This window comes from Protomyctophum bolini (assembly GCF_963924005.1).
Source record: "Protomyctophum bolini genome assembly, chromosome: 8".
In the NCBI taxonomy this organism is placed as follows: domain Eukaryota; kingdom Metazoa; phylum Chordata; class Actinopteri; order Myctophiformes; family Myctophidae; genus Protomyctophum; species Protomyctophum bolini.
The window spans coordinates 9,670,584-9,695,217 of NC_137869.1; the positions used below are offsets into that span (position 1 = coordinate 9,670,584).

Sequence of the window (24,634 nt, forward strand, 5' to 3'; positions counted from 1 at the left end):
ATCGCGAGGAGTTGCGTGTACATGGAGTGGTTACTCCCAATGCCTCGTCTACAGTACAGTACATATCATACATGCAGGTTCCACAGTCTCTTTTCTGTTGTTGTATCTGTATACTGTACATGTGTGTAGGGTGGTAGCCCTATATACTGACAGTCCACCCTCCTCTCTCCAACTTCACTTCCCTCTTGCCTCAAATTCTCTCTGAATATACCCCAGGTTGTCCACCACAGTGCAGTATTTAAATTTGAACTCTTAATACTTTGGCCTTGTGCTATTTGCTTTATGCCCCCCCCCCCCCCCCCCCCCGCCTCTCTCTCCATTCACCCTCCACCTCTTGCCCCCCCCCCCCCCCTCTCTCTCTCTCACCCCCCCAAACCCCCCCCCCTCTCCACCCCTGATCCATCATCGTTCTCCTCCTAACTGTAGCCCAGGTTTTCCATCTCACTCCGGTATCTTAACTCGGACACTTTAGCTTTGTGCTGCTTGCTCTCCAGGTGCAGTCTGAAGTCGCTCTCCTGCTCGGCTCCACAGTTGCACATGGAGCAATAGAACTGCCCGCTGGGCGTGACGCACATGGCCAGGTCCCTGGGGATCCGCTGCCTCGGTCTGGGGTTGTAGTACGGCCCTGAGGGGGGAGAGAGAGAGAGAGAGAGGGAGAGAGAATGAGATGAGAGTCAGCAGTACTTTTTATCCAAAACATGGAGAGCTCGGTAGATTTCGAGTTATTCAGCATTTTAGTCAGCCTGTATAGAGCGTCGCAGTCCCGCCCCCTTTCAGAACGACGAGTGGCCCAGGAAATGATTCTCCATTAATTTTCCCCATAGGCTTTTCAAAAAGTATTTATTTAAAGACGGTTACGCCAACCGGATCATGACAAATCATGACAATAAACACAATGTTTTGGGCCGATCAAATAATTAGTAAGAAGAAAAACAAAACAAATAGTGTTGTATCCTGCCTTTATTTTCTTCTTTCAAATTATTTGATCGGCACAAAATATTGTGTTTGTTGTCATGATTTGTCACGATCCGAGTTGGCTTTGTCCGCGGCGTAACCGTCTTTATATAAATACTTTTTGAAAAGCCTATGGAGAAAATGAAAGGAGAATCATTTCCTGGGCCACTCGTCGTTCTGAAAGAAATCAACGATCCGGTTTCATATCAATAATAAAGCTTATCAGACGTTACTTCAGAAGCAGTTTACCGGTTGAATTCCAACTGGCGGAACCTTCCGTCAGAAGCAGTACATGTGTTAACTGTGCCGTATTAAGAAGCTCTCTGTTGTTTCAGGTCGCTTCTCGCCCTCAGGCGTCTTACTGGTTCCATTTTGAGATAATTATTATAGTGTGTGCAAAGTTGACATTTTGACCAGCGGGTGGCACTAGATGACTAAGGTCACAGGATCACTCAAATGGTGAGGGGTCATCCTTCAGGGAGCCCCCATGGCAATCCAGCCAGTAATTCTCTGAATAATTTGTTTGGGACCAGACAGATGGACGGACTGACCCTGCTTCTGAAAATAAACACAATGAGAAAGGATGGGGCAGATGCAGGAGTCTAATTTAGTTTAGAGTGCTTGAATTCTTATGCAAAAAAATAAATACCTTCCAGAATATGAAAGCAAGGGAGAGGGAGCATCAGAGACGTGCCCATGTGTGTGTAGTGTACTGATTCTGACTGTATCCTGAGATCCACATAATGTCCTAGTTTCTTAAGGATATAAGGATACATGTTTTATTTTATTTTATGAAAGTCTAAAATTATTAAATATGTCAGTAATTTCTTTGTATATTTCTGTTATTTGTCATGTCTGCCCTGTGCAACCTACTGTATGATTACAAAGCCTAAAAGGCAAACATAAAATTATATTTATATTCATAGAGTTCCAATGTTCCATGCCAATGACTCAATTAAATCGTAAATGGCAATTATTTGTGTTAATCTTCAACGTTGTAACGGTGACAGTTCTAATAATGCTGCCAAGTATTTGACGAGACATGACGGGCCCTCCGCGGCTTTAATTAGACGCTGGAGAAGTGTGTTCCCCTTAGGTTGTTGTGCTGGTGATGACGGATCCGGATGGTGCTAGCCTAGGCATTAGTCTAATGAAGTGAGAGTGAAACACGATGCTAGCATTGACTATGAGCTTTTGTTTGAGTGCATCGCTAGACAAACTTCATGGCACAAGTTTGTCTGACTTCTGGGATTTACTTTATTACTATTACTTTATGTCAGGGTGCGATCAGAGAGGACCCAAAAGCAGTACGACAAAAAGGCAAGATTCACAGTTCAGGATGTTTATTAAACTATAACTTCCCATAAAACGGGGCAGGCAAAACAAGGACACAGTAAACACGCTGACATGAAATGACGATCTGACATTAAAGGGACTGAACAAACTGGGGTATATAAATAGACAAAGACTAACTAGACACAGGTGAACTCAAAATACAATCAAACACAGGATAGGCTAACAGGACAAAGAGGACACAGGTGAAAACACTGACACATCACAAGGTAGGTGAGACAAGGTAGGGAACAGCAACTAGGCAAACAGGAAACACTAGGGACCATACTACAGATACACAAACCAAGAGGGTAACAGAAAACCAAACGGAACAAGACATGGCAAAAATACTGAACATAAAACAACCACATAACCATTAAGGTCAAGCCACATATTAGTCCAGTGGTTTGGACCTAAGTCAATGCTCAAATACAAAGGCAGAGGAGCGAGGCGTGACACTTTATGCACAAATGGTTCTACAATGTGTAGGTAAGTAAGGTAACCAAGTTCTGCCATCATCAGAATATAACATGTTGCATCCTATAGTATTGAAATTAACTACCGGGTGAAAACCATAAAGTCCACTTAATCCAGCCAGCCAAAACCTTTAAGAAAGTGTATGGTGTGCACGTATTCAGTACACCCACTCATGATGTCAGTAGGATACAAGTAAGACGCGCAAACGCGGGAAGCGAACGCAGCTCGTACATATTTGTGGTTTTTTAAGATTTTTTTAAAAGTTACGTTTATTTTTAAATTAAGTTTTTTTTAAGTTAAGGTGTGTGTGTGTGTGTTATTTTTTTAAGTTAATTGTTTTTTAAGTTAAGTTTTTTTAAGTTAAGTTTTTTTTAAGTTAAGGTGTGTGTGTGTGTGTGTGTGTGTGTGTGATAGAAAGTGTAAGAAAGTTGCAGAGGTGTCAACATCAATGCCTTTCTCTACCCCTTTGTTTCTGTGGATCTCTCCCTCTCTCTCTCCTCAAGTGACTCTCTCTCTCTCTCTCTGTCTCTCATTCCCTGGGGGATGCAGAGGCGTTGAAAGAAGAGACAGCGCGCCTGTTTGCCTGTCTGCCTGCCTGCCTGTCTGTCTATCTGTCTGCCTGCCTGTCTGTCTGTCTATCTGTCTGCCTGCCGGTCTGCCTGTTACTGATGGTTCCACTATACCGTGCCACCATACAACAACAACACAACATGCCACACAGCTGCTGTCAGAGTGGTAAGCTGCAGGGTGACTGGCTGCAGGGTGAGTGGCTAAACACCTGGTAACATTACCACCACCGGAGCCTGCCCGCCTGGCCGTGTGCCTGACTCACTGATTGGCTGGCCGAACAGCCTCCCACTACCACTATACTGGCATCGGTATTATATCAACATTCTACGTTTACAGTCAATACTGTGAAACGACGAGTCATTTCAGGATCATGTATTCCGAATTAAATGTTTCCGTGCAGTAAGATTCAGTACAGGAGCTTTTGGAGGGATTTAAACACAATTGAATTAACTATTATTGTATATTTAAGGTTATTTTTGGCAGCTTTTGCTTCGATAACCGTACAAACTGGCTGCACACACAGCACCAGTCATTATTTTATTTCACTTTATCACAGCTGTAATCAATAATAATAATAATAATAATAATAATAATACCTTTTGAAACGAAGTTACAAAGTGCTTCACTGAGAATAAAAACAATCCACAATGCATTAAGATACGATAAGTAAACAGTTATAAAAATGAGTTTTCAGGAGGGATTTGAAACGGTGGGTGGACTCTGTGAGCCTGATCTCCAGAGGGAGGCCATTCCAGAGGGTCGGAGGTCTGAAAGCAAAGGCCCGATTGCCTTTTTGATTTTAGCTTTGATGTTGGGATTTGAGCGTTGCGCCTGACCTACGCTGTAAAGACTATCATTTGCTTGGGCGGAAGTTGCGGGAAATGACGTTGATGCTTTACAAATCAAAATCTGTTTACATTCCCCCTGCGAATGAAACAAGTGTTGTGATTGGTCGGGAAAATATGGTATCCGGGGGAAATACATCTGACGGATGTTCCGGACGATTCGTCCGCCGATAGCTTCTCTGCCTTACGTTGTGACCAGGCTTTTCTTTATGCTTCTCTGCCTTACGTTGTGACCAGGCTTTTCTTTATGCTTCTCTGCCTTACGTTGTGACCAGGCTTTTCTTTATGCTTCTCTGCCTTACGTTGTGACCAGGCTTTACTTTATGCTTCTCTGCCTTACGTTGTGACCAGGCTTTTCTTTATGCTTCTCTGCCTTACGTTGTGACCAGGCTTTACTTTATGCTTCTCTGCCTTACGTTGTGACCAGGCTTTACTTTATGCTTCTCTGTCTTAGGTTGTGACCAGGCTTTACTTTATGCTTCTCTGCCTTAGGTTGTGACCAGGCTTTACTTTATGCTTCTCTGCCTTACGTTGTGACCAGGCTTTTCTTTATGCTTCTCTGCCTTACGTTGTGACCAGGCTTTTCTTTATGCTTCTCTGCCTTACGTTGTGACCAGGCTTTACTTTATGCTTCTCTGCCTTACGTTGTGACCAGGCTTTACTTTATGCTTCTCTGCCTTACGTTGTGACCAGGCTTTTCTTTATGCTTCTCTGCCTTACGTTGTGACCAGGCTTTTCTTTTCGCAGATAAGTAAGCCTGGGACCGAGGCTACCCCGGGATACGATATTTATTCGACCAATCACAACACGTTCACGGAGATGTAAACAGATTTGTGAAGCGTCAACGTCATTTCCTTGAGCAGTACTTCTGCCCAAATCCCGCAACTTCTGCCCAAAATAAACGATACCGTCTACAGCGTTGGTCTTGTCCAGCATGAGTACGGCGTGAAGTTCATAAGGAAATATCTCCCTGACTAAACAGAGACACCTTATTAGTAGAGAGGAATAACCTAGCTTTGAATCTCTGAGAGGACATGGAAGTTATGAACTGCACCTTTTTATAATGAAATGTATTTCAGTTATTGCTTACCTGGCATAGCCACAGGTATCTGTGGGCTACGGCGATTTTTCACTAGCCTGTACTCGCTACCGTCCTTCCTGTTTCTCCGCTGGTTTGTCTCGCTGCCTTCCCTGAAACACAGATATGTATGAACCTTTATTGTGAAAGGATATCCCCCTGAGATGTATCATCTCGTTTTCGAGGGGGTCCTCGAGGGGGTCCAGCAATATGTGCGGAACATGGAACAACAAACTAGTGTGTGACTCGTGGTAGACTGCAAGATAATAATAAACAAACTAAACATGGTGGAGGAGACAAAAAAAAGCAGCTATAGCACTTTGTTGTTCAAAGATTGTGTTTCATTATCATTTTGAGCCCAGGTGTGGTTTTCATTTAGTCTGTAATTCATACAGAGTAAAAGTCTTAGTGTTAATTTAACTCAAATGAGTGTACAAATGGAACCAGATGGACCCATCATCATGTGTTCATCATACAGCACTGTTTTCAGAGTTAAATAAACATTGCAGAATATGGGGGGGGGGGGGGGGGGGGGCTGCAAATGTTAGGGTGAGAAAAAAAGTTACTTTTGGCAGGGAGTAATAATTAAAGTGACTATTACTTTTTTTTAAAGTAATATTACTGTTTAAGAGTAACTTTGACAACACTGTGTATAACATTCTAAAGAATGAAAGTATAAGATTTGTAATTAGTACAACCCTGAGCAGTTTTGTGACAGTAAACTGTGACCATATTATTTGAGTAAATCCAGTTTAGATGTAATTATGTTCAAAATATACAGTTGTTGTGCTCGTCAAAGATTTTCTTTTTTTACACTTTACAAATCAGCAAGTTCACAAAGTTTGTGAATATCATTAAATGTAACAGTGAAATATTTCTCACGTATACCCTGGCCTATACACACATACCGGTATACCCCTATTTGAGAAACACTGTCACGTCCTGTCCTAGGACGTACCACACCCTCTGTTGCCTCCCTTCCCCTGGCTGATTGTGAGACTGTGTCCACCTGCGCTTCTAAGCTGAAGAGACTTTGGTTAATGAGCATAGAGGTATATTAGGGACCAATTAGGTTTTATTGTTAGGTTGCTCTATTATAACACTGTGTTTCCCAAGAGTGGGACTTTATGTTATATATGCCCTGGGAGGGTTTTCTGAGTTATAATAAAGTGCTTGAGTGCAAGTCGTTGTTGCCTGGATTATTCTGCATACGGGTCCAAATACTGAGGTGTTCCTGACAGTAACAGTGACATATTTCTCACGTATACCCTGGCCTACACACACATACCCCTATTTGAGAAACACTGCCCTATTCAGCCGTTATTGTGCTATTTTTAGGCCCCCCCCCCCCCCCCCCCCCTTGAAAACAGGTTGCTTTCTAATGCATCGCTGCATGAGAAGAGGTCTCTGTTCGTTGTACAAAACTGCAATTCAGCTTCTTTTTTTACCCAAACTTACGTGTTATTATTAGTGTTGTGCTGCTGAGCCTCGGCCAGCCGTAGCCTCTTGGCATGGTTCTTGCCCTGGTAATGGGCCTGTGCTACTGCGGGGAACTGAAGGAGGCGTCACACAGCTTGCAGTAGTCATGCTCTGTGGCCAAAATAACTCTGGCAGCCCCTTTATAAAGTGCCTGGATAGGAGAGAGAGAGAGACAGAGAGAGAGAGAGAGAGAGAGGTGTTAGAGAGGAGGCGATGAGAGGGAGTGTGGAGAGGAGAGAAGGGGATCAAATGCAGTGAATGGGAAGAGGGATCATTCTGAGCTCCTTGAACTATAGATTATGGACCATGCTCACCCTTTCCTCAATAGCTGATCCACCATGATGTCCCCGGAATCATTACCTCTGCTTGGATGCAATGCCATCCTCCTCTTTTTGTCCCCCGTATAGACTATATTCACACAGAGGCCATCTTGCCATTACCATTTAGGCCTGAATTTAAAAATAATAATAATAATAATTCCACATGTTCATGATTTAAAAAAAATAGCAGACCTACAAGCTCGTAGCGCGCCACTCGGTGGCACGCTATGGGCTTGTATAAATCTGCTATTTTTTCAATAGCTAAATTATAACAATGTTTAAAACACCAAAAGGGGTTCCCGCCCATCCCAAAATGGGTTAAAGTGAATGGCACAATGCAAAAGGCCAACATGGTCACGGTGTGAATAATGGTATCTTTACGCTGAGTTTTGGGGCCTCACCTGTCTGCTTGTGTCACCCTCATTGGGCCCAGCAGCTCCACCAAGTACTGTCGTCTGGCTGACCGTCGTCTCCAGGACCTCTGGGGTCCTGATGGCTGGTGGCTGCTGACTGCCTGCATAGAAATTTCTCAGCTTCTTACTGTGGTTCTTTCCCTAGAAAAGGGAGAGTGAGGAAGACGAGGAGAGAGGAGAAGAGGAGAAGAGCAGCGAAGAGAGGGAAGGACAGGTGAGGAGAATTAAGGTACATGACTATAATGAAACCATGTGGAAAACCATGTGGGGTCACGCGTTGGGCCACATCGGCATATGCAATGGCACAAATGCAGCCGCCCTCAATAACCCATTTTTTAAGCGACGTCGTCATCAAAATCAATCAATCAATCAAAATCAATCAATCAATCAATTTGATACAGTGAAGTGTTGTGTTGTTTTGTTTTTTTCTGCTCTCACTTGAATTTTTACAATTTCTATTTGCTTTTATCCGAACTAATAGTTGAATATATAGTCTGTTGAATACTGACTTTTTAACAATTGTGAACTTTTTAACAATTGTATGAATACTGGAATGTTTATTGTTATGTGGACCCCAGTAAGACTAGCTGGTTGCTATGGCACCAGCTAATGGGGATCCTTAATAAAAATCAATCAATCAATCAAAATGAAGATGAAGATTAGAGAAAGATGAAGATTAGAGAGCACTTTCTGTATTACATATGCCCTGTTTCCTTCATTTTAGAGGATGTAATTTCAAAATGGAAGCATCCTCTCAATATTACCAGAATTGCAATGTACAGTATCACTGATATAAACATTCATGATGATGAATATTCTCATAGCAGTTACAGCATGTAAATAAAACTGTTGTGCTCCTTAGTCCTTTTGACTTTAATTTAGGTAAGTAAATTATGCATTTTGCTTCAACAAAAGTCAAATATAATAACTAGATAATTAATCTATCAACATAATTCATGACATTCAAAGATGATTAAGTTTGCATGCTTGCGATGTGCTATAGCGCATGTGTGTGCAGGCTTATGTGCGTGCGGAACTGCATGTGTGTGCGTGTGTGCTCCATCAGACCTGGTAGTGAGCTTGGGCCTGCTGAGCAGAGTTGAGGGTAACGTTGCAGAGTTTACAGTAGAGAGGTTTACACAGTTCTTCTAGCACCAGCAGAGGGCCTTCTTCCTGCTCCTCCATGCCCAGCGTCGAGCCCTCATCCTGGGACTGCTCGCTGGACGCAGGGGCCGCCTGGGCTGGTGGTAGTGGACCAGCGAGAGGACCGGGAATGGGGCCAGAAATCAGGGCTTGGATGGAGGCTGGGATCGGTGGTCTCGGAGGCAGCTGTGAGAGGTCCGGGGGTGGGGGGGAGGACAGGGAGAACCGTCCGGTTCCAGGGGCCAATACGGCCGGGGGCCCCAACGCTTGTGTGGGGTTCAGGGGTGGTGGAGCTCCCAATGGTTGTGCAAGGTCCATGGATGGGGGTCCTCCTAATGCCTGCATGGGGTCTATAAGTGGAGGCCCCAAGGCGTGTGCCATTGGCGGAGGTCCTAGTGGCTGTGCAGGGGCCATTGGTGGTGGGGGCCCTAAGCTATGTGCAGGGTTAATGGTTGAGGGCCCTAAATGGTGTGCTGGGTTACTGTTCGGAGGCCCTAAGCTATGTGCTAGGCTAATGGGTGGAGGCCCTACACTATGTGCAGGGTTAATGGTTGGGGGCCCTAAATGATGTGCTGGGTTAATGCTTCGTGGCCCTAAGCTAGGAGCTCGGTTAATGGTTGGGGTCCCTAAAGTGTGTGAGGCAGGGATGGGAGGGGGCCCCAGAGATTGTGTCGGAGCCAGGGTCGGGGGTCCAATTGCCTGAGCAGGCGCCATGGACAAGGGTCCCATTGCTGGGGGGCAGAGGGGCTGCGCAGGAGCCATGGACAAGGGTCCCATGGCTGGGGGGCCGAGGGGCTGCCCAGGGGCCATGGACAAGGGTCCCATGGCTGGGGGGCCGAGGGGCTGCGCAGGAGCCATGGACAAGGGTCCCATGGCTGGGGGGCAGAGGGGCGTGGCAGGGGCCATGGACAAGGGTCCCATGTGGTGGAAGTGCTGCTGAGGGTGAGTGAACAAAGTGAAGGTGGGCTTCAACATGGCCTCTGGACCTGGGGAGAGGAAGGGGCAGCGGTCAGGGCAAGAAACAATGCATACACAACATTCAGATGTTGAAAGTGTTATTATAAACACATCTTGGACCACATTCATACACGTTTAATCGACCTTTCAATGGCACCCGCTTTGAATGTTATCAACCGGTACTGTATGTTCATTTTGACCTGAGATCAGATTCAAAAAATGTCTTCTACATCTGACAGTTTTCTGAAAAGCTATGTTTTCTATGTCAGTCGTTCTTTGATTTTTCAAAAATAGCAGACACGGTGCGCGCTTCGCACTTGATGATCTGTCATTATCAATGCTACATGTTCAATACATACATGATGCTACCCAAAATGGTTAACTGGACCATGCGATGCAGGTAAAATAATATATAATAATATGGATATTCCACATACTGGCACGAGTAGGTACTAGAATGTGATGTGAAATTACTGCCACCGAAGTGAAAACGTGGCCGGTTAAGACTGAGCTTATTGTTGGGGTTAGAGTTAGGGTTACGGTCAGTATAGTATTTAGTATAATAGTCGGATAACGTGACCAACGCCTCGTCAGACAAATGAGACATTGGCTGACAACGTCAATAATGTAGGAAATACTGCTTTCATTGCATGGTGTTGATAATGGCTGATATCCACTAGCCTTTGTTCATATATTTATGTTTATATTTTGTACATTGTGTATTTGCCCTGCCACTAAAAGATTAGCACTTTGGTGATTTGTGTATCATGGATGTTTTATTTGCTGTTCTATAATGTTCGATGTACATAGCATTGAAGTGTAATTTTAGTTCTGCCACTTGGCCAGTTCCCACTAAAAAACACAAAAGGCCCAGGCGGTGGCGTAACCGTCTGGGCACCCGACTGGTAATCCAGTCGCAGTGTGCCGCGGGTTCGACTCCCGAGCCCGACACGGCCTTTACTGCATGTCTTCCCCCATCTCTCTCCCGTTTCCTGTCAGCCTACTGTCTGTCCCTTAAAAAAAACAAAACAATAAAAGCCGTAAGCCGCAAAAAAATATCTTAAAAAAAAACACGAAATACTTTTTTTTACTGGTTAAATAAAGGCTACATTAAAAAAAGAGCGAATCCAGGCAAGTGCCCTCTGGACCATCATGTCCTGTTCCGTCGAGGCATTCAACACATTTAAAGTCCTCCACTACTACCTCGAGCACCATCCAGCTGGCAGCTAGCTTAGCAGTAGCAGCAATGGTTCTGCCCTACGTGTTAAAACGCCTTGCACTTCTGATTTATTTTTTGCCTTTGAGCCAATCTTACTGCACTCAATTTCTACTGCCACCTGCTTCCTTTCTCTGCTGGGTACTAGGGCAATGTCATCTGCATTCTGCATAGTTCGGTTCGGTGATCATGTACTCGTTTAGTTTGCCTTGGGACCAGCGTGAAGTGTCTCCTTTTTGCCTCTGATAACGGGTCTCAGCTGGACATGTGGGGCCAGGGTATATATCGCCCGAACCCTATCCTGCGAGAATCTAGCAGTCTTACCATCGTGGTCTCTCAACCTTAATTGTCTCGAGTCTGACTATAGAGCTTGCTGCTAGTATCTGCACCATCTTCTCAGGAACCCCATTGGCCCGGAGAATGCGATTTTCCCACAGTATATCATGGTGTCAAAAGCTTTTTGGAAGTCGATTACGGTGATCACTGATGCCAGTTTCCACTGTTTGACACGTTGACAGTTATAATTGTCTCGTTGATTTGTACATGCTTTAAGAAAATACCAATAAAAATACTAAGGGTTAACCTTAAATAACATATATATATATATAACAATATGTGGCCTGAATGAATCACTTTTGTATTGTGCTTTATAATGTAATCTCTCTTGACAGGAACCTTCATTATTCTGAAATGAATGAGTGAAAGAAATAAACAAAGATGCGCAAACAGCGGTGCTAGCAGAAACAGCACCATAGGGCCTGAGGCTGGAGAGGACGGACGACTGGAACACATCCAGAGACGTGCAGAACTACACACTCCAATAGACATCTGAACGATTAGGTCAGACAAGCCTGCAGCCATGCATACGGAGCAACACGCAACACGCAACACACACACACACGCACACACACGCGCATGCACGCACGCACGCACGCACGCACATACATACATACATATACGCATACACAATACACACACACACTCTATGGCTGTGATAAACAGATCCCTGAGCTTTGCTGATCAGAACGGATCGCTTTATGAAGTCCGTCCGCTTGGCTTGGCTTTTACACATTGTGTGTGTGTGACTGTGTGTGTGTGTGTGTGTGTGTGTGCATGCATGCGATGCCGTGCATGTGTGTGACAGAGAGAGAGAGAGAGAGAGAGGGAGTAATGGCCCTATTTTCATCAGTGCTAAACCCCCTATCCCTAAACTTCTTTGCCTTTTTTACTATTTTGAAAACCATCCTTGAATAGTTCAAATAGCCAATCTACAAGCTCACAATGTGTTGATGTAGATCGGCCAGTTGAACAATTTTAATATGTTTTTCAAAATAGTAAAAAAGGCAAAGTTTATTTAAGGGGTTTATAGCACTGACAAAAATAGGGCCCTAAATGATCAAAGAACTGTAGATAGAAGAATATTGGGTAAAATAGATTTATCCACAAAAGGTATATCACCAATTTCACCATACAGTAGAGTAGGTGTTTGTTTGTGCACATGAGAGAGCATTACTTCATTACATACTGTACTATATATTCTTCAGCCAGGACAAGTAGTACAGCAGCTGTGTTGAACTCACTGTGCCGGAAGCTTCCATCGGGCATCTAATTGGACACCCCTGCTGTAATGATTCATGTAACTAAAATAACACAGTGTGTTTCTGACTGCTGTCTGCTGTCAGTCAGTCTTACTGTATGCCTGCCTACCTGTGTTGTCTATCTGACTATCTATCTATCCTACCATTCTGCATGTCTGTCTGTCTGCATGTCTGTCTGTCTGTCTGTCCACATGCTTGTCTGTTTGCCCCGCCGTCCTTCTGTCTGTCTTTTTTATCACCTGGTCTGACTTTAGAACAGTGGTTATGAGCGTACATGGCATCAAAAGGTTTGTCAAACACTAATGCAGAATATAAGTAGTATGCTGATTGCTGAAGTTATGAATTTGTCACACACGCTGCAGACAACGCGAGGCAGTGTAGTGCACACCGAGTGCACAGCGGCGAGTCTGTCGGATAAGTCCACATAATGCTCTGGCCATATTATGGCCCAGAAAAAGGCAATTGATAGCCATGAAAACTCCAGCCTAAGCTAGATTTGGTCAATTCCACACACCTGCCATTTGATTACTTTAGTCAGTCCACTTTTCACAGCAGTACATGGGGCCGCATAGCTAACCTATCGTTCATTCATCGATAGAAGCGCCAAACCTTTTAGGCAATTATCATGAACGTTTAGTGGCCCAATTTCATGAGGTATGCATTCAGACATTCTCCACAGACGTTTACACTGCACAAGGACAATGGTGCAGTAGCATCAAAACGCCCGTCTTGTATACTTTGCGCCTTATTAAAAGAGGCTTAAATTGGCACAGAGGGCATGGGGTCATCTCCTAGCTGATTTCTGTGCCTGGGTGGCACATCGTTTGTTGAACCAATAGGAAGTTTCCAGTGCTAGTTACAGACATTTGTGTGTGTGTGTGGGGACTCTGGGGAGGAAGGAATCAATTTGAATAACGACTACATTGGGGAGAAAAAAGGGTCAAAAAATAATTGGCTACTCTTTTTTTAAGTTCACACACATGCACACACACACACACACACACACACACACACACACACACACACACACACACACACACACACAACATATATATATAATGGAAACCACTAATACGATGTAGATAGGACAAGGTCAGCTCCTTGTCTCCTCGGCCACCTAAAACAGAACGTTCTCCTCAGAGACCAGCTGCTCCTCGGACTGGAGAGAGAGTTTACACAAATTGCTCCTCATATAATAATAGAGGAGCATTAGAGATCTCTGGGGATCCAATCCAATTTCAAACTACAAAGTCAGGCTTATTCTGTGCTGCTCAGATGTACAATGCTCCTATAGTTATCATTTAAAATTGTATTCACAATATTTACATGTTCTAAAATAAATGCTCTATAAGCACATCGTCGCTACACGTCTTTCCAAATGTTTTGAAAACCGCTGGTGCTGGAATGAAAGCTATAGAGACGACGTGCATTACTATGAGAAATGTAGCCTAATTTATGTATACGACTTTGTTCAGAGTAACTGATTTAAGCTTGAAGATCTGTTGTGTGATGGAGTGTAACTTAAGCTAATCTCATAGCATCAATACATCACTTCACTCTAACTAGTTTTGAGGGGCGCTAGCCCCTCCAATGCATGGCTTTCTGAAATCATGTCATGTGGCAGCCACGTCTATGGACTTTTAATGGGGTTTTTTTTAGAGTCTAATTAAAAATAACCGGTTGCCAGCCAAGTCTATGGACTTTAATGTTTGTTTAAGGCAGTAAATGACAACTTATAAGACATAATTTGGCTGATATTATTCTGAACTCGCTGTGATCCTCACTTCACACGAGTGTGATTTTTTCCTATTGCCTCAATACTTAAGACAGTGTTGTGCGACACATTGCATGATACTGTACGTCCTGACTGCCCTATACTGGTCTATAGAACTAAGAGTTCTATAGGCCGAGAACACAAGAAGCTCCCGTTCTGGTCCGGATGTGAATCTGTGTGATTATTAGACTGCTCCCACTGAGAGAGCCCTCTGCTTTTATTCAGTAAATAGGCCAAGTGTTCCTTTTCTCCAGAGTTTCTCTTTGGTGCACTATGTTGTGTCACATCAATTATAGAGTGATGAGAGTTGGTTCACCTACAGTACTGTAGTCCATCTGCTCCACTGGGCATCGGATGAAGATGGCCAAGACCACCGCTTCATTTAACATTCTGGAACATCAGGGGTTGATGTTTTAGCTTTTCCCGTTTTGGACTTACTTTGGACTTTGGTATAGCTAAGTCCAGGGGTGTATATAGTACTGAAAACGTTGAAAACGTTTTTATTCCGGAAAAACATTTTCCCGATTTTTATTTGACCTTGATTATGTTGTCCTTATATTGCTTGTAGTACTCTTTGTAGAATGTATCATTACACTGTCCTGTTTTAATGTTGATTGATTTTTATTATGTTCGCTGTACAGCACTTTGTAACCTTGTTAAGAAAGGTGCTTTATAAATACATTTTACTTACTTACTACTTACTATAAAAGAAAGGCTATAGGCCTAAAGAATATAATTTTAAGGCCACACAGGCCGAAACGCATTCGTTATCAACGTCGGAGGCAAATAAATTCATATGAAAAGGACATACAATTGAGTGCTGGCATTTTCTTCGTTTCAACTTGTATATTCGAGCCTTGCACCATAAGGACTTTATTCTAACCTGGAGTGTTGCGGGTTGTCTGCTTCGGCAGTACTTTCTTGCTATTTGCTAAAGCATATCATGAATTATGTTATGATTTTGTACATTTCACGGTAAAGGCAGATGAGTACGGCTGACCGAGGCTACGGTAAAGGTATTAATAGGTAGCTATTTCTGTATCTTATCCATTTGTCCCCATGAATAGTCAATGGGTAGTGGACCTGGTATAGCTATAGTGAACATGTTTTACGGTGTAAAACAATCATGGACCCAACTCATACATTTGTGTCTATAGTGTACTGTACTGTTTACTGTGTCTTTTTGTATATGAACAATGTAAGAACACTTTGTGTAAGTGAAAAAAGTCAAATTCCACTTTCACTGAATTGCAAAAATGTCATCATCAAACATCAAAATCTATTGGAAGAGAGCACTATTGACTTATTTTAATGGGGGTTTCCACACGCACGCTCGCGCATGCACGCACGCACACGCACGCGCGCGCGCACACACACACACACACACACACACACACACACACACAGTTATCAGTTAATAGCGTATAAAGATACATGCATGGCAACTTAATTGGTCCCCAAAAAAACCCCAAAATCACCACACTGTACATAATATCAGTGCAGGTGTAAAGAAGACCCTACTGATTATTGCATGTCATGGATCAGCTGTGAGGACAGCACAGAATCATGCAAACCAGATCACAATGGAGCAGATTAAAGTAATTTGTGTTATTATTTTTTCTTGTTTTGCTTTTTTAATATCTTCTATATCTATTTCATCATAAATCTAATTCATATTTTTATTTATTTATCAAAATCACCCCCACGTACGCCTCGAGCTCTGCCATGCCCATGCATGCATGCCTATCAATACACAGAGAGAGAACCGTAGCTCGATCGATTATCGATAAGAACCTCTGCATTTTGCTTCTGAGCATAAACGCTCGGATATACTCTCACCTGTAATAATAAGCTATTATGTGGCGAATGCACTAGGTGTCATTTATGGCGATGACAGCACAGCACTGGCAGCAGAAACAAGGCGTCCTGTTTGAACAGCCAGCTATATCCGTGAGTATAATCAGCATATTTCACTGGTTTAAGAATTGTCTCCATCCCTCTCTCCACATCAGCGAGCAGGACCGCTGACAATCGGACAATATAAAGCAACCCCCGACAAGCATCTTCTTACCTGGCAACCGGGCGAGATAATGGCTGCTGTCATTGTAGCTGACAGGCGGCGAAGTGTAATTTCTGCAGTATTGTGCACTTTGGTAGTACGCTCCATCGCCAACAACGTTCTTCATCTGCAACGCCATCATCGCAGTCGCATCCCTTCGCCAACTTCTCTCTCTCCTTCTCTCTGTCTCTCTCTCAGTCTCTCTCTCTCCAAAAACATCAAGCGGCCAAAGCAGCAGGCTAGCCTAAACCATTAACCGCAGATTCAAAGGGTTTTCACCGCACAGCGGGAGGGAGGGGGGGGGGGGGGTTCCCAAAAATAGGAGAGTCCGAAATAATAAACGCTACATTCTCCTCCCAGGCGGAACTTATAAAGCTAACACCATTGTGCTTGGACCAATAACGTTGACACATATCCGTCCCATGCGAGGTTGAAAAATGTAAATTCTTGTGAAGTTCAGTATAACAAGCTGGCTCTGTAGACGCTCTCCTTCGATGTTATTGGTACAGTCCAGTTTAGATAGCGCTGCCTGCCGCTTGCATTGGTGGTATTAATATGCACATACATGTAATTCTGTTACACCTCAGAGAGAGATCCTGCCCATAGGCTATTTATAATGATATTGACCTTTATTATGCACCTATGTCTGAAAAATATCTATTGAATTGAATTAATGTGGGCAAATTGGGTATATACCTGGCATTTTCAAAAGGGTAATACACGTAGTACATTTGCCAAAATGTGACAGTAATATCAGACACTTACATCAGAAACTGCACTTGCACAGAAAACTATGGATCAATAAATAATTATTTGATTGACATTATGGATCAAAATCTCCCAGACAGCTTGCGTCACTGGCGTACGTGCAAGGAGGGGGGTTATTGGTCTATTACAGTAAGCTACGATGAAAACATTGCAATTTGACGGTCAATTCTAGTTAGTATGTATATACACACTACAGAATCTCCCCTGTACTGTAGTGTACGTGCAGGTGGTGTGTCTGTCTGCGCGCTGCGCGCCCGAAGCGCGCAGACAGCGTGGCTGCATTGTCGCAAGAGGAGGACAAGTTGTCCAGTCTAGCTGCGCCCAGCAGCGCAGCGCCACAGTCGCCAGTCGCCACTGTCAAAACAAAACATCCTCCCCGGCCGGACAGCACACACAGACGGGCGGCCCCGAGGCGAGCGAGCCCCCCGCCCGCCAAATGGTTCGAGCCTCCAGTCCGTAGACCTGACTGACTGTCATTGACCGACCGTGCAGCACGGGGCAGGAGGAGGAGGGACCGCCGGCGCCTGGAGTAACGCCCGGCTACTGCCACGGATATATCTATCTATCTGTCTGTCCGGTCCGCCGAGGGAGAGTTGCAGCAGGCGGCAGGGGAGACGCCGGGCGGCTTGGCTGGCTGGCTGACTGGCGCCGGTGAACACCACCACCAGCAGCAGCAGCAGCAGCAGCCCCCCAACCCAACCCAACCGGCCGTACAGACAGTGTATTAACCGGGCTAGCTGACTCTAAAACCAACGGTGTTTTCGTTTCAGAACCACCACCAACATCATCTTTTGAGCCGTTTCACGCTGTGGAGGAGTGGAACAGAGTGGATGCCACGCCAGACTAGAAAGGTCAGTGTCTCTCTCGAGTGTTGGAAATGATGATCGTTCTTATTCTAGCGATGGACTTGTTTGTTTTTGTGAGGGGAATGTGATGATGTGCTGCTATTTCTTTAATAAGAGGATGCCAAGGTATAGCTGTTAGCTGTTGAGCTATGTAGCAAGCTAGCCCCATACTGTTCCATTCTAACCATTGTCTAAATATTAAAGACTTTGAACATGTCGAATTGTAATAGCCTATGTCAAAGGCAGTTTGGGTTTGTCGCTTAAGTTTCACAATAGGATAATTGGGAGTATAGGTTCTGGAACCAAACCAGCTAGCTTTGCTGTCTTGTGTGAATAACTATAGAGATGTGTGTGTGTTTGTTATACATATTTCTCTTCTTTCTTTCAACATACAGTCATTGTCGCAGTGACAGTGTGAAGAGAAGATGGACTGAAACATGAAGGGTGGAACTGTCACACCATCAAAGTAGGAGGTAATAATCACACAGTTCCACTAAACCACCATGCACTTTTCCTCTCCCCATCACACAAACAAAACATTGAGTGTGCCTGCCTCTGCCTGGCCTGCAAAAGTACTTACAAAAAGAAGAAGAAGCTCTTTATGGAAAACAAACCATCATCGAACCAATTTCACTGACCAAGTAAAAAATAATTGTTTCTCATTTTGTTTAGACGGATAGTTTTGACGTTGTTGAGTGTGAAACAACTGACCACCTAATATTATTTGTTTTACTTAGCTGATCCTTGGCTTCCTTAAGTTCCTTTTTGACGTGACAACCGACAACCTGCCAGTGCTCGCTTATCGTTGCATTTCAGCATTGAAAGTGGACTTGTGTCTGTCTCTAGGCCAGTGTTTCCTCAACCCCATATCCTGTGTTGTGGGGAAAGCTTCCTCCTCGGTCCCCCTCGGGATTTTCTGCATCCTGATCAGGGTCACGGCTCAGTGGGTGATTTGTTGTTTGTAGCTTTTTATTTAGTTTATGTTCTAAAATACACATTTTATCCCATTCTCCTGCTTATAGTTACCCCTTATTATGTCCTCACGTTTTCATCCTGCTCACAACCTCGCAATATTAACCCATTTAAAACCGGGAGGGGAAAGCATGCTGTGTCATTTCATTTTTGCCTCGGCTGTTAAAAAAAATTGCAGATATACAAGCTCACACAGCGCGTCACTTCGTGCCGTGCTGCGAGTTTATACATCTGCTGTTTTTGAACATTTTTGGAAAAACAATGTGTGAGAACTACTGATTTAGAATTACGGCATTTTGTAGAACCGGCCTCATGAGTTAAATACATGTGATTGGGCGTGAGGAATAAACGTGATGTTAGTGTTTTCTGAGAAGAGTCGTAGATGGCCTATGGCCTAAGGGCCGATTCTACTCCTATTTTACCGCTGTAGTGCCGAAATGATTTCGGCACGTCAGAAGTTTTCAGTAGCACCGAAGAGCCGACTTTAGGACCCCCGAACCTCAAATGATGTCACATTGTAGGCTCTACAGGGCCGAACCGACTTGTGTTTTCTGTGCTGGACAACACATTTCAGCACTTGTATTACCAAATAGATACACCCCCCTCCCACCCCATTTCCTCTGCTTGTACTAAAACTGTACAGCAGGCAGCAGTCTTTCCTAAGAACCTTAATTCATCATTTGTGTTAAGGTTCAGGTTGACTTTTTACTGCGTTTCTCACCACACTGTTTGTTTCCTCATTGTTTGAATGCAAGACAGCCATGGCGTTCACACAATACGCTTCTGTATAACAAGGCAGCTGTCGTCATTATGACACAAGGCAGCCCTTCGAAGAACAGTTGGGAAGGGACCGGCTAAACACAGGTGTGTAAATAAATGCTGTCCTCTAAATGTCCATGAAGGTTATACACTCTCAGTCTCAAGCAGGCCATATTCAACCTACGAGTCACTACTCATCAGCTAGATAATTCCCTTCCCTTCCTTTATCGAGACTGCCTTACATGGGAGTTTACTCAATTTCAAATACCGGGCACAAGACGAGAGCTCCACGTAAATCATTGAGAGAATGACTTCTCATTCCTGTGTTATTCCTCTGAATATTACGACATGCGTTAGCATTGTTTTTGGCTGAGGTTCATGTCAAAACATTGCAACGTTGTATAATGTTCTGAGTCAGTCCACAACACACTTTGTTCCCATCGTGTCACAATGGGCCATGGAGTCACTTTGGTGTCGTTGTGGTCATATGACCACAACAATCAGTGATGACTGATGAGTCCGAGCTGTGTATCTAAAAGAGTTGAACCACTGATGTCCCCAGACACCCAGATAAAAAGTTGAACCACTGATGTCCCCAGACACCCAGATATTTCCTAGTGCCTGGCAGAAAGTTCAGTGACCTGTCGACCAAAAGCAGTGTGGTAGTATGTTTTTTGTTTTTCCAGGCAGTATTTTTGGCCAGTGTTGCTTCACAATGATGAACTTCATCTCCGGGAACAAGCATACTGTGTTTCTGAAAGTGTAGACATACAGTACTCTATCTCATACAATATTGCAATTCATAGAGCTAGAAGGGGTGGGTATTTTTTGGGTCCTAGTGTGATGTGATCTTGTGTAGTTGCTACAGTAGGTCCTCTTGAGCAATTGTTTTCTTTGTAATTTGTTTGTGTAAAACCAATATTGGAAACCACTATTTCCGCTTTAATATACGTTATATTGCGCTTGTACTTTGTACATACATTGGAGATTGGAGAACCAGCTCAGTGGCTTTGTGGTTAGAGTGAGATTAGATGATCGGGTTCAATCCCCCCCTCCTGCTCATATCTAACCAAAGACTGTAGAAATGGGACCCAATGTCTCCTATCCCTGCTTGGAGGGATCGAGGATTTTCTGGAGGACTGATTATGGTTTCTGGAGCGGGTACTGGTGGGCAGCTGAGGCTTTGGACTGGAGGTGATGCCATGATGGAGGATGCTGTTGCAGTTCTCTAACCGGGATGTAATGAAGGCATGGATGAGTGTTTCAGCAGCAGAGGGTGTCGGCGAGGGCCGAAGACGGGCAATGTTCCTAAGGTGAAAGAAGGCTGTTTTTGTTGATGTGGTTCACGTGGGGGAGGTAGGAAACGGTACAGGACAGGTTCTTCTAACTGTTCATTTGAATCATTTAACAGTGCCAAAGAAGAGTGAAGTTCAGTCAATTTGGTGTGAGACAGTTTCAGGAATTCAACAATCCCTGAAAGGGGCAACATAACGATGTGGCTGCACAGTGTGCCCTGCACATACTGTAGCTCGCAAGGAAATGTCTTTGACGCAGTTGTACAGTACTGTACGTTTCATCTAATATCAGCGTATGCAGGCTACCCAGAACCTAGCCTGGTCCCTGGCTTTACCAGGCTACCCAGAACCTAGCCTGGTCCCTGGGTTTACCAGGCTACCCAGAACCTAGCCTGGCATGGGTTTACCAGGCTACCCAGAACCTAGCCTGGTCCCTGGGTTTACCAGGCTACCCAGAACCTAGCCTGGTCCCTGGGTTTACCAGGCTACCCAGAACCTAGCCTGGTCCCTGGGTTTACCAGTCTAGCCAGAACCTTGTGCGACATACATCGCATATTTTAAAATGGGGTTTATGGGGTTATGGCTGACTAATACATACAGGTACAAGTTTATTATGTACTTACAGTATTTACAGACCCCTTAGTTTTCACTGTGAACCTCAACACACAAATGCAATGACAGCTGTGTCTCTTCTTGTCTCTTCAGGTTCTGCTCTGTGTGTGTGAGCTGAGGCAGGGACAGACAAAGATGTCTCTGTGTGTGTGAGCTGAGGGACAGACAAAGATGTCTCTGTGTGTGTGAGCTGAGGGACAGACAAAGATGCCTCCCCGGCCGTCCTCAGGGGAGTTGTGGGGCATCCACCTGATGCCTCCCAGGTACAGTACCTCAGTACAGTACAGTATCTCACTACTTTGGTGGTGTCCTATTGCCATGTTGTACCTACCATGCATTTGATTAACCCATTTTGGACTGAGGTCGATTAAAAAAGTTTTTCTGGAAAAACCTATGTTTCTATGTCAGTGGTGCTCAACCTTTTTCATGTCAAGGACCCCCAGAATTATCTCTATTGGGCCACGGACCCCCATCTCAAAATATGTAGTTCCAGGGACTCCCCAGAAGCAAATATTTTAGTTAAAAATGTTCGCCCTGAAATATATATTGTATATTATTGTGCCACATTTGAATGATTTAAAAAAAAAACGAAAAGCTTGAATTATCCTCTTTCTATCTGCAAAGTTTTTGTTTCATGAAAATCCACCACAGAAATGTTATGAGCTACTTTGCATTTGATTATTTTTCTAAGTTTCAAGAGTTTGGAAGTGCTTGTTTTCAATAACACAACATTGGCTACGTTTACATGAAGGGTGATCATTCCGAATAAATACTTCAGAATAAAATACATCCGATGTAATGTTTTTTGCCGCGAGTTTACATGGGAAATGGTCATTCCGAATGAGTGTTTATATGGAGAAGTGATAGAAGACATGATACATGTTAATTCACGTGAAACTACGCCATCTATAGGCAGTTCATTCATTGTGACTGTCTCAACAATACAAACATATTACAGACGAAAGACGATACTTTGAAATCCCATCATGTCATTCCGCAGTAGCTTTGAGGCTGCTGGTTGGATAGGGGCGGCGCGGGCATATATGTTTAGTGTTTACCGTCTTTTTTTCCCCACCCGCTGCGGCTCCGCTTCTCCGCTGGGACGGTGATCATCTCGTTTTTATTTGTAGGCCTACTACTATACTTTGTATCTACAGCACGGCCAGGGCACGCAACGCAACACTGATGATTATTATTGTATCGCGTCGCTCGTTATTTTTGAGAGAGAGAGAGAGAGACCGTTGAACACACACACACACACACACACACACACACACACACACACACACACACACACACACACACACACACACACACACACACACACACACACACACACACACACACACACACACACACACACACACACACACACAGATCAGGGGTATCTCATCTGCTGCTGCTCCACGTTTTTTTTGTGGATTTCGGATCTGAAAAAAGGAACGAAATAACGCGCTCTATGTGCAAACTCCTCGGCGCCGACGGCGCGCCTTGGATATGAGCGCCTTGGAGCATGCTCAGAAAGACCAGAATGAATTTACATCCGAAGCAGTGTATATATGAGTCAAATTTCTTTCAATCGCATTGAAAACCGGAGTAATCCGGCCAGTGACATCGGAATGGTTTTTAGATCGCATCGAGCGTTTTCATTCGGATGTAAGTTTTTGTAGGTGTTTACATAACAACGTTTAATAGGATTGAACTTCTATTCGGAATGAAAAGGGGATTTAACTGCTCATGTAAACGTAGCCATTGTGTCCTGATGGGAAAATCATGCGTGTGCATGTAGGTAATCTCGTTGGTTACTTAGACCTTTCTTTTGTTTACTTCTTCTTCTTTCTTCTAACAACGATAATAGTGAATGAGAAAATAAGATTGCTGTCGTCTTTCGTCCCCGGTAGTTCAACGTTCTGGCTAGCCATTAAAGTCGTTTTCTGCTATATAATGTCGCTTCCCTGCGGAATGCACTTCCCGTTGCAGTCAAAACCGTTGCAGCATCACTCCCAATCTTCCGCCGTAGTCTGAAAACCCACCTTTTCAGACTCCCATCATGGCCCATAGCACTTACCCTACACCCTTAGATAGCACTTTTGTAGACGTAGATAGCATTTGATACAGACTTATAGCATGTCATGTAGACAGCACTATAATTACATTTTATGTAGTCATAGCACTTCATAGTACATATGTATAGCATAGTATAGTATATATGTATAGTTTATATGTATAGTTTCATTATATAGATATTCCACTGTTACGTTCTTAGCTTACGCATGTTTCATGATAAATACTTTTTATATAATGTGATGTATTGCCATGCTTTTTGTTCTTGCTTAATAATGTAAGTCGCTCTGGATTAAGAGCGTCTGCTAAATGCCTACATTTGCAGGATTCTGGTTGACTGCCTGCTGCCCAACGGCATGATTCTGACCCTGGAATGTCTGCGCGAGGCGACACTCATAACCATCAAACACGACCTGTTCAAGGAGGCCAGGAAATACCCCCTCCACCACCTGCTGCAGGAGGAGGCCACCTACATCTTTGTCAGTGTTACACAGGTAGGGAATTAACCCATTTTGGTCGGGAACCCCTTTTTGTGTTTTAAACATCATGTTATAATTTAGCTATTGAAAAATAGCAGATCTACAAGCTCATAGCACGCCACCAAGTGGCGCGCTACGAGCTTGTAGGTCTGCTATTTTTGAAAAATCGTAAAAATGTGGTGCAAATCATTGAATATATATTCTTTCAAAGTGAATGTTTTTAACTCGGGTCTAAATGTTTTTTAAAACTTTTTTTTGTTTTCTGAAATAACTCTTGTTTCTGTATCAGTGGTACTCCATATGTCATGTCAAGGAGTCAAGGACCCCAAAGATGATATGTAATTGGCCACCGACCCCCATCTGAAAATATGTTATTCCAGGAACCCCTCAGAAGCAAAGATTTGAGTTTTAAAACGTTCGCTCTGAAAGAATATATATTCAAAGAGTTGTGCCGCATTTTCACGATTTTTCAAAAATAGCAGACCTACAAGCTCACTATGAGCTTGTAGATCTGCTATTTTTCAACAGCTAAAGTATAACATAATGTTTAAATCACCAAAAGGGGTTCCTGCCCAGAAATGGGTTAATAACGATCGTGAGACACTTTACACAGCTGGTTGTTACT

The 24,634-nt window shown here is 43.8% G+C and overlaps 1 protein-coding gene and 1 pseudogene across 2 annotated transcripts in view; one reads left to right on the forward strand and one right to left on the reverse strand.

Annotated features, from left to right (window-relative positions):
• Positions 1-416: 416 nt before the first annotated feature.
• On the reverse strand, positions 417-16,372 carry LOC308319596 (annotated as a pseudogene). Its single transcript, XR_013966212.1, has 6 exons — positions 16,228-16,372; positions 8,537-9,597; positions 7,457-7,609; positions 6,715-6,886; positions 5,269-5,369; positions 417-625 (listed from the first exon to the last, which is right to left on the reverse strand). The product of XR_013966212.1 is annotated as an uncharacterized misc_RNA (transcript).
• Positions 16,373-17,577: 1,205 nt separating this feature from the next.
• The window catches only part of LOC308320426 (phosphatidylinositol 4,5-bisphosphate 3-kinase catalytic subunit alpha isoform-like), a 46,115-nt gene continuing 39,058 nt past the window's right edge, over positions 17,578-24,634 (forward strand). Inside the window, exons 1-4 of the mRNA XM_080770818.1 lie at positions 17,578-17,834; positions 18,224-18,301; positions 21,560-21,729; positions 23,856-24,024. Of these exons, the coding sequence (XP_080626944.1) occupies positions 21,674-21,729; positions 23,856-24,024 (225 nt within the window). The 5' untranslated portion in view covers positions 17,578-17,834; positions 18,224-18,301; positions 21,560-21,673. The remainder of the gene's footprint in view (positions 17,835-18,223; positions 18,302-21,559; positions 21,730-23,855; positions 24,025-24,634) is intronic.